Raw genomic sequence first — 13,275 nt, forward strand, 5'->3', positions numbered from 1 at the left:
GCCCTGCTGGCCTGTCCCACCCGTCGTAGTCTACTCCTTCGTGCTTGCGTGCTTTCTCTTTGGAAGGAAAGCCCGATTCAGGTAGACTCTGCGTTGTCTTCCTCCACCTTCATCTACCATAGGTTTGAACTTGCCTCTGTGGCGCTCTGGGAGCCTGCGCCAGCAGAGGGAGCACCGAGCACTGTTTCTGTGTGCGTCCAGGAAGTGGATGCCGTGGCCTCACCCCACTCCCTTAAGTGACAGGTTTCATGGCCGGGCAGAGAACAGTACAGTGTGTGTTTGCAGAGCAGATTCTATGTATAGGTTTTTTTTTTGTTTTTGTTTTGTTTTGTTTTGTTTTTTAGGTCTTAACTTGAGGTCTAAGTTTAGATTTTAGTCAATTCTACATTGTCTTTAAAAGGAAAAAGAGAGAAGGGACCCTGCTCATTATCTGTAACTTTCTAAACATTTACAGCTGGCCCTACAAAGCTTTGACACCATCCGGAAACTGCTTAAGGTAAGGCGATCGTGAGTCAAGTTTGCCTTTTTTTCTGACTTTTTGAGGAAAAGTGAATATCCTATACTCGTCTTTATTTTCAGAAAGATAGGAATTACTTAGTTTCCTCTTCCCTGATTGTCTCTGCTTTCTTTAGATGGGGTTTTCTAGACTTTTACTGACCTACACCTTACTAGCTACTGGCTCTAGCTTAGCTAAATTACAGCTGCTTCTCGGGCTTATACCCTTCCTCGGTCACTGACGAGGTAGGTCGGTTCTGGGGGCAGCCTGCAGGTAGTCAGGGGAGGGCAGCCAGAGAGGCTGCAAGGGGGGTTTGCTCAGCCGAAAGGGAGGCTGCAGAGTCCAGACCCACCAACTCCCCAAATTAGATCAGGGATTGATCTGTCCTTTCTTTTACCAGGGTGGGAAATAGGGAACAGTTTCTGTGTGTTTTTAAATTTTGCTTGTGCTTTATCTTAACTGACCTCTCCCTGACCCCACCACCACAGGGGAAGGCAGGAGACATCCCGAAGTGTGTTTTCCGCCTGCCTCCATGGGAGAAGGCAGACAGCTACTTGAGTCAGTCTGGAAGCTTGCACTCCTGTCCTGGGTGTAGAGCTGTGTGATTCGGGGACTGCGGGTGGTGACCGTGGGCGTGGCCAAGCCTAGGCTTGTGTCTGTACAGAACTCCTGCAGTGAGCAGCGTGTTCCCCTCTCCAGGAGGACTGGTGTAAGGAGAAGGGATTAGATTCAGGCCTGTTTCCAGTAAAGGGAACTCTGGATTTTGGTCTGGTTTTTCTCTAGCCGTTTACCTGGATTGTGCCTGGAGTGTTGATGGGAGGAGAGAAGAGAAAATCTGAAAAAGCCAGGTAGGAGGCCTGTTGTTAATCCTCTCTGAATCTGTCTGTCCCGCTGTTCTAGCCAGGGAGATTTGGTTCTCCCCACCCTCGTGAATGGTACTTCCTGGGCCCAGCACGGAGGGCAGCGGTCATCTCTAGACAGTGCTATGTTTTAAATATTGATGAACTTCTTCCGGTTTCCTTTGTGACGTGGGCACTAAGAGCACGTGCTGCCCTCTTGCCTCCCGTCTACCCAGTCCCTGCCAGTCCCCCTTGTTTCATATACAACCCTCACTGGTGTGGCTCCCTTTCGTGGAGCTTGGGAGTTAGGAGTTTTGTTGTTTGGTTGTATTAAAACAAGGAACTTACATAATACTTTGTGATTTGCCCTTTTTAAACATTTTTTTAGAGACAGGTTCTTTTCATGTCACAACCTCCAGCCTCAGCCTCATGAATGACTGGACTCCAGGCACGTACCACCCTGCCTAGCTTTTTAGGGTCAGTGGAGATCAAACCCAACCTCCCCATGGCCTGAGCCTACCAATTGCTGCGTCAGGCAGCACGTGCAATGGCAGCTGGGTCTGCAGCTCTTTACACCCAGGTGGGCTGGTCCCTGTGTCTGTGTTAGAAGTTACACTGGTCACTGCAAAATTACTGGAACACATAAATCCCACATTTTTTGCATTCTTTTTTTAAGTTATTTATTTAACTTTATTTGTTTATTATTATGCTCACTTTGGCCAGAGAGAGAGGGAGAGTGAGAAAGCAAGCCACCGAGTCCAGGATTAAACCACTGTCAGCCATGTGGTAGTCCAGCACCCTAACCACCATGCCACCCACTGGCCCCATGCATTCTTTTTAAAATAAAAATTGTCTTTGTCTTAATAATTAGAAGTCACCCAACTGCATTTAGTCTATAACTGAACCGCAAGTATTAAACTTGAAACCTGAAAGTATTAGTATTAGATTCCCTGTAAGTGGTAGCAGCAACAAATGGCAGTGGCACAGACAGTACAGAAGTTTTAGTTTTTCCTTTACATTTAAGAAGCTTTGATAGGGGACCAGTAGGTGGTATAATGGTTTCATCCCCAGACTCCCACTTAGTTGACATCAGTTCAAGTCTCAGACCCAGTGGCTTAAAACTCACACCTGGCATGTGTGCATGTGTGCGTACCCAAAATCCCAAGAGGAGAATGGAGGACAAAGGATTGTGATGTGGCCATCCTCCTTGGGGGGTGATTTCTCACTTCTGTCTCTCCATCTCTCTGGCGAGCACATGTGCCCTACAGCAAAAATCTCTCTCAAAAAGAAAATAGAAGTCTTGATAGTAGCCCTCAAGGGCTGGCATGGGGCGTGGTGTTCTAGTGTCAGAAACCTCTTCTGTCTTTTCCTTTTTATGAACTTGCTATGGAGTATGTGCTCCTGCTGGAGAGAGGTAGGAGTGACAGTGAGAAACCACCTCCTAGGGGAGACGGCCATGCCACAGTCTCTTCTCCACTCAGGATTTGGGCATTGGTGCACATGCACCTGGCACGTCTTTTTAGACTGCTGGGTCTGGGACTTGAACTGTGCAGTTGGTCATGTGGGATCTAGCTACCTTAACCACCATGCTACATATTGACCTTCCTTCTGTCTTTTTAAGCCACTATGGAAGGCTTGCTGCTTTTTTTTTTAATAAAGGTTTTTTATTTATTATTATTATTATTATTATTTTAATTGGGCCAGAGAGAGAGAAGGAAAATGAGAAAGCAAGCCACCAGGCCTGGGACTCGAACTGTGTTCGGCCATATGAGAATCCAGCACTTTAACCTTCACGCCACTTGCCCAGAGAGACAGAGAGAGACATAGAGACAGAAAGCGAGAAATCACCCCCCAGGGGGGATGGTCACGCCGCAATCCCTTCTCCTCCATTCTCCTCTTGGGATCTTGGGCACGCACGCACACGCGCCCGGCGTGAGTTTTAAGCCACCGGGTCCGGGACGTGAACCGCGGTCGACTACGTGGGAGTCCAGCGACATAGCCATTACGCTAACTGCTGGTTCCCAACCCATTTTATTTCAATTTGACCAGAGAGATACATAGAGAGCAAGAGAAAGAGGGAAAGTGAGAACCAAGCAAGCTACCAGGTCGAGTACTCGAACCATGGTCAGCCATGTGGGAATGTCCAGTGCCTTAACCACCACACCACCTGCTGGTCCCGAGACTTGCTTATTAAAGGTTACCTCATAGTCTTAGATAGTTGCTGGAGCTCCACCCATTACATTTGGTTTCCTGCTGTTGGGAACAAAGGTGCTCATACCTCCCCCTTCTGAGGGTACATACACATTCCCTTTATCCCTTTCTTTTACCCCATTGCTAGAGCACAGCTAGCTGCACGGCCATTTCATAGCCGGGAAGATGGCAAATAGACCAGCTAAAAATGTTCGTACTGCGGGAAATACTAGGGTAATGGGGGTTTGGGAAGTGAGAAATTAGGTTTATTCTACATGGTTTACTAGGCAAAGCGTGGACCCATTGCATCGAAGTTTTTGAAAGGATTCAGTGTAAGAAAATGTTCTAGCAGCCAGGGTATATTGGCCTGGGGCAACTCATTCAGGCCAGAGGTTCTCTGACATGGGAACCTTCAAGAACAGGCTAGATGCCCTTCTATCTAGAATGTTCTAGAAAAGATCTATGAATCAGATAAAAAGCATGGATTATATAGTTGAGATCCCTTTCAGAGTTGAGGTCTTATGATATTGGCGTAATTTCAGATAAATGATGCTCTTCTGTAGAAGAGGAGGGGACTTGCCTTTTTCCTGTGTTCTATCGATAGAGCCCTGTTTGATTTGCTTTCTTTTATGATATGTAATTTTAAACAGACTCCGCAAAGGAATAAATATTCTGATCTCAACTCCCGGACGCCTGGTAGATCATATAAAATCCACAAAGAACATTCATTTTAGTCGGATACAGTGGCTGGTTCTGGATGAAGCAGATAGGTGAGCCTCGTCCAGGAAGAACGAAAGGCGGGGGGAAGAGCATTTTCAGCCATCCTCACTGCAATCGGTATAGCCCCTTAGTTTTCCATTTACTCTTCACGTAGATTCAAACTCCTTCTCTTAATACCACAGAATCTTGGATTTGGGTTTTGAAAAAGATATCACCCTTATACTCAATGCTGTCAATGCCGAATGCCAGAAGCGGCAGAATGTCCTGCTGTCAGCGACCCTCACTAGAGGTGAGTTGCAGAGAGGCCTTGGGACCTTTGCTGCTGATGCAGGGAAGGACCGGACATCACTTGAGTTGTTGGCCAGCAGTGATGCGCAGCACCAGGGCGGGAGGTCTGCGTTTTCAGATCCTGTCGTCCTGCACTCTTGACCCTCCTCCCAGGAATCCGGACTGATAGGTCCCCCTGGGTGTGAGGAAGGGAAGAGGGCAGGTCCCAGGCCCAGAGTCACCTTGGTAAGGAGCCTGCAGCTAGGGCTCACATTAAGGTGCAGAGGGAGAGAGGGGACAGGCCCCCAGAGACCCAGTGTTTCCTGAGGTGCTTGTTTTGGTTTTGAGGTTTTTGCCATCGGGTGATACTCTCACTGGAGAAACAGAGAGAGTGAGTGAGGAGAAAGCACGTAATGGGCTGGGGGAGCCACGCTGCCGGTTTCTTCTCCTGCACTCTCCTCCTGCGATTTCGGGCATGCACTCATATGCTCCCAGCATGATTTTCAGGCCACTGGGTTCGAGACTCAAACCATGGTTGGCCATGTGAGATCCAGCACCTTAACCACCATGCCACCTGCTGGCTCCTGTCCTGAGGGTTTTTTTTTCTTTCTTTTTTCTTTTGGAGAGGTTTTTGCTACAGGGCACATGTGCTCACCAGAGAAACAGAGAGATAAAAATCACTCCCTGGGGGAGATGGCCATGCCGCAATCCCTTCTCCTCCATTCTCCTCTCAAGAACGTGGGCACATATGCACACGCACCCAGCGTCAGTTTAAGCCACCAGGTCCGGGACTTGAACCACAATCGACTACATGGGAGTTCAGCGACATAGCTATTACGCTACCTGCTGGTCCCTGTCCTGAGGTTTTTATCACCATTGCAACCCACGGGGCACATGCCCTTGTTCTATGGACAGCCTCTCATCTGAATGTCCTACTAATACCACCCTTTTTTCCTATGGAGAGATTAAATTTCTTTTTTTGAAGTGTTTTGTTGTTGTTGTTGTTGTTGTTGTTATAGGGCACATGCGCTTGCTGGAGACAGAGATAGAAAGCAAGAAACTACCTACCGCCCAGGGGGATGACCATGTCACGTAATCCCGTCTGTATTCTCGGGATTCTGAGCACACACATATGCTCCTGGTATGAGTTTTAAGCCGCTGAGTCTGGAACTTGAACCATAGTCAACTACATGGGAGTCCAGCAACATAGCCATTACATCATCTGCTGGTTTCCAGAGAGATTAAAGTTTTAAAATATTTTTCTTAGGCCAGCCTGTGCCATAGTGGTTAGAGTACCCGGATCCCACATGGCCCACCCCACGGTGCATGTGCCTGCCCAATATCCCAAAAGGAAGGAGAAATGGACAAGGAAAGATTGTGGCATGACCAATGGTCTCACTTTCCCTCTTATCTCTGTGTCTCTCTGGAGAGTACATGTACTCTGGCAAATTAAAAATATCTCTTTGTGGGACCAGCAGTTGGTGTAATACTTATATCGCTGAACTTCCATGTAGTCGGCCGTGGATCAAGTCCTGGACCCAGTGGCTTAAACTCACACCGGGCGCGTGTGTGTGTGTTCCCAAGATCCCAAGAGGAAAATGGAGGAGAAGGGATTGCAGCGTGGCCATCCCCCCGGGGGGTGATTTCTCGCTTTCTATCTCTCTGTCTCTCTGTCTTTCTGGCGAGCGTATGCGCACTATAGCAAAAACCTCTCCAAAAACAAAAAAAAAGGAACAAAACTAATATCTCTTTATTTTGTTTTTTGTTTTTATTTTGCTATAGGGTGTGTATGCTTACCAGAGAGAGACAGAGAGAAAGTGAGAAATCACCCCTCGGGGGCATGGCAATGCTACAGTCCCTTCTCCTCCATTTTCCTCAGGATTTTGGGCGTTTGTGCATGCATACTTGGCATGTTTCTCAGGCCTCCGGGTCCAGAACTTGAACTTTGATGTTGGCACGTGGCATCCAGCTGCCTTAGTCTCCCTGCAACCTGCTGACCCTATATATTCCTTAGACTTCGCGAGATGGAAATTCTCTGTATAGTTGGGGACAGTAAGATTTAGAAAAACTGCCTTATTCCTGGCATCGTCCCACATGATGAATCACAGTTGGAGCAGCAGTCGGCTGGTGTGGGTGTACACACGGTAGTGGGTCTCCCTTACTGAACTGGCAGTAAGGCAGATCTGCTGAGGCTTGTGCTGCCTGGGCAAGTTTCCTGGTGAACCTGGGCGGGCGCTGTGGGGGAGTGAGCATTCGTGACCAGTTTCACACCATGCATGTGTTGTTTGTTCTTTTCCCTCCTGCCCCAGGGGTCGCACGGCTAGCCGATATCAGTTTGCATGACCCAGTCAGTATTTCTGCCCTGGACAAAAGTCTCCAGCCATCTAGCCCCGAGGCCAGAATGGTCCGGGGTGTCTCTCCAGAGATTCCTGGTGAACTGGACAGCTTCGCGATACCCGAGAGTCTGCACCAGCATGTGACCTTGGTTCCCAGCAAGCTGAGGCTTGTCTCCCTAGCAGCCTTTATCCTTCAGAAATGCAAGGTAGGACCGAGGGCTGCTCCTGGTGTGGCCTGTTTTTCCACCTCACCTCAGTTTGTGGGTGCAGACCTTCATACATACCCATGCGGCTGTTGGCTCTAGGAGCGCAGGAAAGCAGTGATGATTGCTATAATGTGCCGTTTGAAGCCGCCCTGTCTCTCCCAGGACTGACCGTCACAGGCGGCAGAACCTGCGGGACCTGGGGCAGACTTGAGGCCCGTCCTCGTGTTTCCCGGAGAATCTGTATCTGGGTGTGGGAGACAGTAGGTGGACCATCAAAGTTACTGCGTAGGCAGGGTCTCACCAGGAGACATCGTGTGCGGCAGGCCCTGGGCGCAGGAGAAGGAGAGGAGAGAACAGCTCGTTTTCCTGCGGGCCGCAAAACCTGTTCAAGGTTGTCGATGTGTCGTTTTCCTTCCCTCCATCCTTTGTAAGATATAGTATCAGTGTTTTTGTTTTTTTAACAAGTCGAAGCTGCCTGATGGTTGTGATTCCTCATTTTGGGCCAGCATAACTATGTGTTGCAGAGAGATTCATTTTGGTGTCACCTGATCTTAAAAAACGTGGTTGTTTTCCCCCCCTTTGTATCCATGTAGTTTGAAAAAGAACAAAAGATGATTGTCTTTTTCTCAAGTTGCGAGCTGGTGGAGTTCCACTACAACCTCTTCCTCCAGACCCTGCTGAGCAGCTCGGGAGCCCCAGCACCAGGGCAGTTGCCATCTGTCTCTACGCAATTAAAATTCCTACGGCTGCATGGCAACATGGAGCAGGAGGTGAGCACCACACATCCCGCGTGTACCCGAGGCCCGGCCCTCTCCTCCATGCCCAGTGCTGCCTGCTCCTTCACGGGCTCCACGGGGCGAGGGGAGAGTGAGCTGAGCAGACAACCTGCTGGAACGGGAGGCGCACCCCACTGCCGTGTTGGTGTGGGCAAGGGGAGTCTATTGTTCCCGTTGGCTTCTGCTCCCGGAGCTGGTTTCTTCCACCTGAGAGAGCTCACAGGCCCCAGCTTGGCCTGAATCTACCTCACCCAGCTGTTAAGGCAACAGAGTACCACTAAGTAGCTGGCACCAGGGAAGGGTTTTGCCTTTTTAGTACCCAGTGTGTAATTAGGGCTTGATGTCTTCAAATTAAGAGCATTAATGGAGCTAAATTGTGGTTCCCATATGGTACTGCTGAGCTCGGCTGCTGTCATTGTCAACAAGACACAGCGCTGCACTCTGAGCTCTCTGGTCGGGAGAGGGTGATGTGTACCAAAGGGGCTGCGGCTTCTCGGTCCTGCCTCGGCACAGGGAGATTTGCGTTCAAGAAGAAGAGTGTCACGCTTCCCTCATTTGAGGTCCTTGGCTGTGTGGGTCTCATTCCTCTACTCCTAACGAGGCCATCCGGGTAGGCATTCGGGCCCGGGTACAGGACTGAGACCTACTCCCTGGAATTAGAGAAGAAAGGACAAACAGGGCTTGGAAACGGGCCCACCTTGTCCTGGAGGGCAGGTGTCGCCAGGCAGCTTAGGAAATCAGAACGCGCAAAAGAAGACCAGAAATCAGAATGAGATTTGACTAGAACCATAGTTTCTAAAAAATGGATAATATTTTTAGAACTAAAAAAAAAACAAAAAAACTTAAAAATAACACTTGCAGTCCTCAGCAGTCTAGCACCTCTCAGTATTTTTGCTTTAACAATTAAATGGAAACCCAGAACATTGAATTTGTTCAAGGTCACTCAAGGACACAGCTTATTTACCACAAGTTTATGTAGAAGTTCTTGAATATTCAAGCCTGTGTGAAGTTTAGAAACCTTCAGTTTTACCTTCAGGATCCCTAGTTCATTTGAGTTTGTTCTTTAATGCCATTAATGCTTCCGGGTTTTTGTTTTTATGAGCAAGAGGGACAGGGAAAGGCTGAGGGTGAGGGAGAGGGTAGAGGTAGGCGGTTTTGACCGTCTCCCCATGCCATGATCCTCCTACCCCAGCACCCCAGTGAGCCAGGGTTCCAGCCACACAACCCACTCACTGTTTAAGTTGACCCAGGAGTCGAACTCAGGGCTCCCTTGTGGATTCTAGCCTCTCAAGTAGTGGCACTCCCTGTGCAGTGCTGTGGCTGGGTCTGTTTTCGCCAAAGACTTTCTGCAGGCTAGGAGTGAGGATGGTGAAGGAGCTGGATGTGGACTCAGAAGAATCTAGGTTTTTTGTTTGTTTGTTTTGAGAGGTTTTCGCTATAGGGCTTGTGCGCTCGCCAGACAAACAGAGACAGAGAGGCCGAAAGCGAGAAATCCCCCCCAGGGGGGATGGCCACACCGCAATCCCTTCTCCTCCGTTCTCCTCTAGGGATCCTGGGCACGCACGCACACGTGTCCAGCGTGATTTATTAAGCCACCAGGTCTGGGACGTGAACCGCAGTCGACTACATGGGAGTCCAGCGACATAGCCATTACGCTCACTGCTGGTCCCCCAGAATCTAGGGATTTTAATAGATCATATGAAAGATTGTATAGTCAAGTAATTTCAGATAGGTCATTTCATAACCAGGGAGTAGCCTAGCATGATGTTTGCAGCTGTGTCCTTAGGGGCTAACTGCTTGTGTTCTGGTCCTGGCTCTGTCATTGATTGGCTGTGACCTCAGGAAAGCACTGAGCCTCTACATCCCGTTTCCATGTCTCCCAAGTGGGGTAACAGTAGTGCTTAACTTCGTAGGGCTGCTTTGACAGTTCATTGGGTTCATACAGTAAAGCTCTGGATATGGAGCCGAGGTCTAGTCTGTCCGTGGATGTAAATGCAAGGTGCCATTGTTACCTTTTCTTCAAGAGTAGTTTCATTTTTCTCATAGTTTAATCATTGCTCACGCTTTACCTGTGTTGTTTTGTGTAAGTGTTTATCCTTCTTATCCTCTGCATGAGATAGGTAGAAGGTAAGAGGCAGTGGGTCTGGCAGGTGGCGTGGAGGTTAAGGGTGCTGAACTCCCACATGGCCGACCACGGTTTGAGTCCTGGACCTTGTGGCTTGCTTTCTCACTTTTTCTCCCTCTGGTCAAATTAAAATACGTAAATGAATAAATAAAGTTAAATAAAATAATTGAGAAAAAAGAAATTTAAAAAAGAGAGCGGTAAGAACAGTGTGCCTGCCCTTTTGTTTGTAAGCATTGGAGTCGAGTTGCTTGTTCACTGCAAGCTGAAATGGTTCCAGTTTCCCCTTGGCCACTGCCCACGTGACCTTAGTGTGGTCTCCACAGATGCCTGACGTGACCCTGCACACGTACGGGCACTAGAGAGAAGCTGCCGCACAGTTGGGTGATCAAAGCCGAAGTGTGGTGTTGGTTCCCCTTTGGGCCAAACCCAGATACATTTTGTCCAGTCTTTAAGATGTTTCATAACTTTTATGAATTTTTCCAAATTGCTTTTTCTGTCATTGTTTTGGCTTTTGCCATAGGGTGCATGCGCTCACCAGAGAGTGAAATTAAGAAATCACACCCCAGGGAGGACGGCCGCACTGCAATCCCTTCTCCATTCTCCTTTTGGGATTTTGAGCACACATACACATGTGCCCAGTGTGTTTTTCAAGCTGCCGGGTCCAGGACTTGAACTGCAGGGTCAGCCATGTGGGATTCAGTGCCTTAACCTCTATGCCACCTGCTGGCCCCTGAGCTCTTTTTTTTTTTTTCATTCTATAGTGCAACTAAAGTGATCCTTTAAAGACCACATAGCAAATTGAGCATGAGCACCTGTCCTTTTGAGGGGTGACTCTGGTTCTGAAATCCAACTTCCTGAGTTCAGATATCGGGCCGGCTCATCACTAACTCAGTGTGCACATCTGTTAGGAAGTTACTTAACTTCTGTGTGCCTATTTTTCCATCTAGAACCCGTAGGGTTGTTTTAAGGAGTAGTAAGTTCAGACTTGTAGAGCAGAGTGCTTGGGCTCCGCTCGGCGCGTGGTAGGCACTCAGTAGAGACACCTGTGTGACCAAGTAGACACACTCGACAGACCCGAGGAGGCACCCCACAGTGGCAGAGTGGCTGTGCCGGAGCAGAAGGAAGCCTCCACTTTGTGTTCACCCGGAGTTTTAGTGAGTTGGTTACATTTCTTTTTACTTGTTAACGTGGCCCAGTCCGAAGTTCTTGGAGCACTGAGACTTAACACATGCGGAGTGTGCCTTAGGAAGAGCTGTACAAGTGTGCTCCTTGTTGGGTTCAGCAAGTCTGTCTTCAGGAATTCATCCAGGGGAGTAATAATGCACACAACAGTTATTCACAAGGATGCTTAGCCCAGCTTTGATTGTAACAGTAAAAACAACCTTGGAGACAGCCTCAGGTGCCAGTAATAGGGCGCGGGTCCCATAAATAAGGACCACGCTCAGCCACATGCTTCACCAGAGAGATGATGTGGTCTTGGCTATTTATTGGCGCGGAAAGACGCTGGCCTTCTCCTGAGCACGATAAGGAGCATGCTAACAATGAAGCACTGGGCCAACTCTTTGAAAGCTGCGTATTTGCTCATGTCATCCTCAGAAAGGAATGGGAGAGGCAGCGCCGTGTCACCGGTGGGTTTGTCTGCCTGGAGTGGTGCATCTGTTTTTTTCCCCTAACTTAGATATACGTTTTCTACAGATAAAATGTAGTTTTGGGCCATGTGGTGGCCTAGTAGTAATGCAACTGGATGCATGTAGAAAGAGCTCCTGGTTTCACGTCCTGGTTTCTCATCCGTAAGCATGTTGAGTGCACACACGTGTGTCTGTGACCCATGCTGGAGGACTGTGGACAGGTGCAGGGTAGAGCCCCTGTTGGGGGTGTCCCCTCCATGTTTTAAAAATGAACACGTTTTATAAATGTTCAGGCTTTTTAAAAACTGGTGCTTAAAATACTGCCTATAGGAGCTGGCCAGGTGGCATTGTAGTTAAAGCACTGGACTCCCACATGGCTAGCCACAGTCTGAGTCCTGGACCTGGCGGCTTGCTTCCTCACTTTCCCTTTCTCTTTTCTCAATCTCTCTAGTCAGATGTAAAAATAATAGTAAGTTAGCGTAATGGCTATGTCGCTGAACTCCCATGTGGTCGACTGTGGTTTGAGTCCCAGACCCGGTGGCTTAAACTCACACCAGGCGCATGTGCGTGCATGCCCAAGATCCCGAGAGGAGAATGGAGGAGATGGGATTGCGGCGTGGCCATCCCCCCGGGGGGTGATTTCTCACTTTCTATCTCTCTGTCTCTCTCTGTCTTTCTGGTGAGTGCATGCGCCCTATAGCAAAAACCTCTCCACAAAAAAAAAAAAAGTAAATAAAATGAATTTTTTTGGTGGTGGGGGGGTCTTTTTGCTATAGGGTGCATGCAGTCGCCAGAGAGAGACAGAGAAACAGAAAACAAGAAATAACCCCTCAGGGGGATTGGCCGTGCTGCAGCGCCTTCTGCTCTGTTCTCCTCTCAGGATTTTGGGCTCGCACGCAACATATGCCTGGCGTGTTTGAAACCACCAGGTCCAGGGCTCAAACCATGGTCCACTACATGGGTGTCCAGTTCAATATGCCGTCTGCTGGTCCCAAAGTAAACAATTCTTTTAAAAAATTTATATTAAAAAAAAAGGAAAACTACACTTAATTGGCAAAATAATGAGAAGCTATTTGCTGATGGTAACGTATGACCCTGTGGGAAGGTGAGCGACGTTCTTCAGTCCTGGAGCACACTGGGGAGCATGTCCTGGGTACCTGTGGAGCTGGCCCCTGCGTGCCGCGGCTCAGGAGCCGTGCCTTCCTTTTTCCCGTCATGCCCATCTCTGAAGGGTGCGTCCGTGGTGCTGCCTCACTGGGAGGTTCCAGTGCTTCCCTCAGTGCTTTCCTACAGCTGCAGAGGTCTCGTCCTGAGCAAAGGGTCGTCTTAGGAGATGTAAGGGATCTACTTTTTGCTCTTGTATGACTTGTCCCTGTGCCTCACAATCAGTAATTGTGGAGAGTGGAGGACATGGGAGAGCCATGTGGGTCTAAGCCCGCCTTGCTGGAGTGTGCCTGAGTTGTAAGGCCCTATTTTTCCTTGATTTTGTAGGAAAGAACAGCAGTGTTCCAAGAATTCTCACGTTCCGAAACAGGCACGCTCTTCTGCACGGTATGTACTACCCCGCCCTCCACGCAGCTGCTGAAGGCTACAGTGCTGCAGTGGCGGTGTTTCCTCCCTTAACAGTCTGTCCTGGGCCAGCCACTCAGCCAGTGGGGATTCCAGGGGCTACTTTGGGTGGGTGGGTTTTCT

The 13,275-nt window shown here is 48.8% G+C and overlaps 1 protein-coding gene across 1 annotated transcript in view; it reads left to right on the forward strand.

The window, feature by feature from the left end:
* Nucleotides 1-13,275, forward strand: part of DDX31 (DEAD-box helicase 31) — a gene marked incomplete at its 5' end in the record, with an annotated part of 84,146 nt that overhangs the window by 15,151 nt on the left and 55,720 nt on the right. The window contains 7 exon segments of the mRNA XM_014582456.1: nt 455-496; nt 1,280-1,344; nt 4,176-4,295; nt 4,428-4,534; nt 6,822-7,054; nt 7,648-7,824; nt 13,075-13,134. Coding sequence (XP_014437942.1) covers nt 455-496; nt 1,280-1,344; nt 4,176-4,295; nt 4,428-4,534; nt 6,822-7,054; nt 7,648-7,824; nt 13,075-13,134 — 804 coding nt within the window.

Source organism: Tupaia chinensis, unplaced genomic scaffold (genome assembly GCF_000334495.1).
Source record: "Tupaia chinensis unplaced genomic scaffold, TupChi_1.0 Scaffold143602_1, whole genome shotgun sequence".
Taxonomy (NCBI): Eukaryota; Metazoa; Chordata; class Mammalia; order Scandentia; family Tupaiidae; genus Tupaia; species Tupaia belangeri.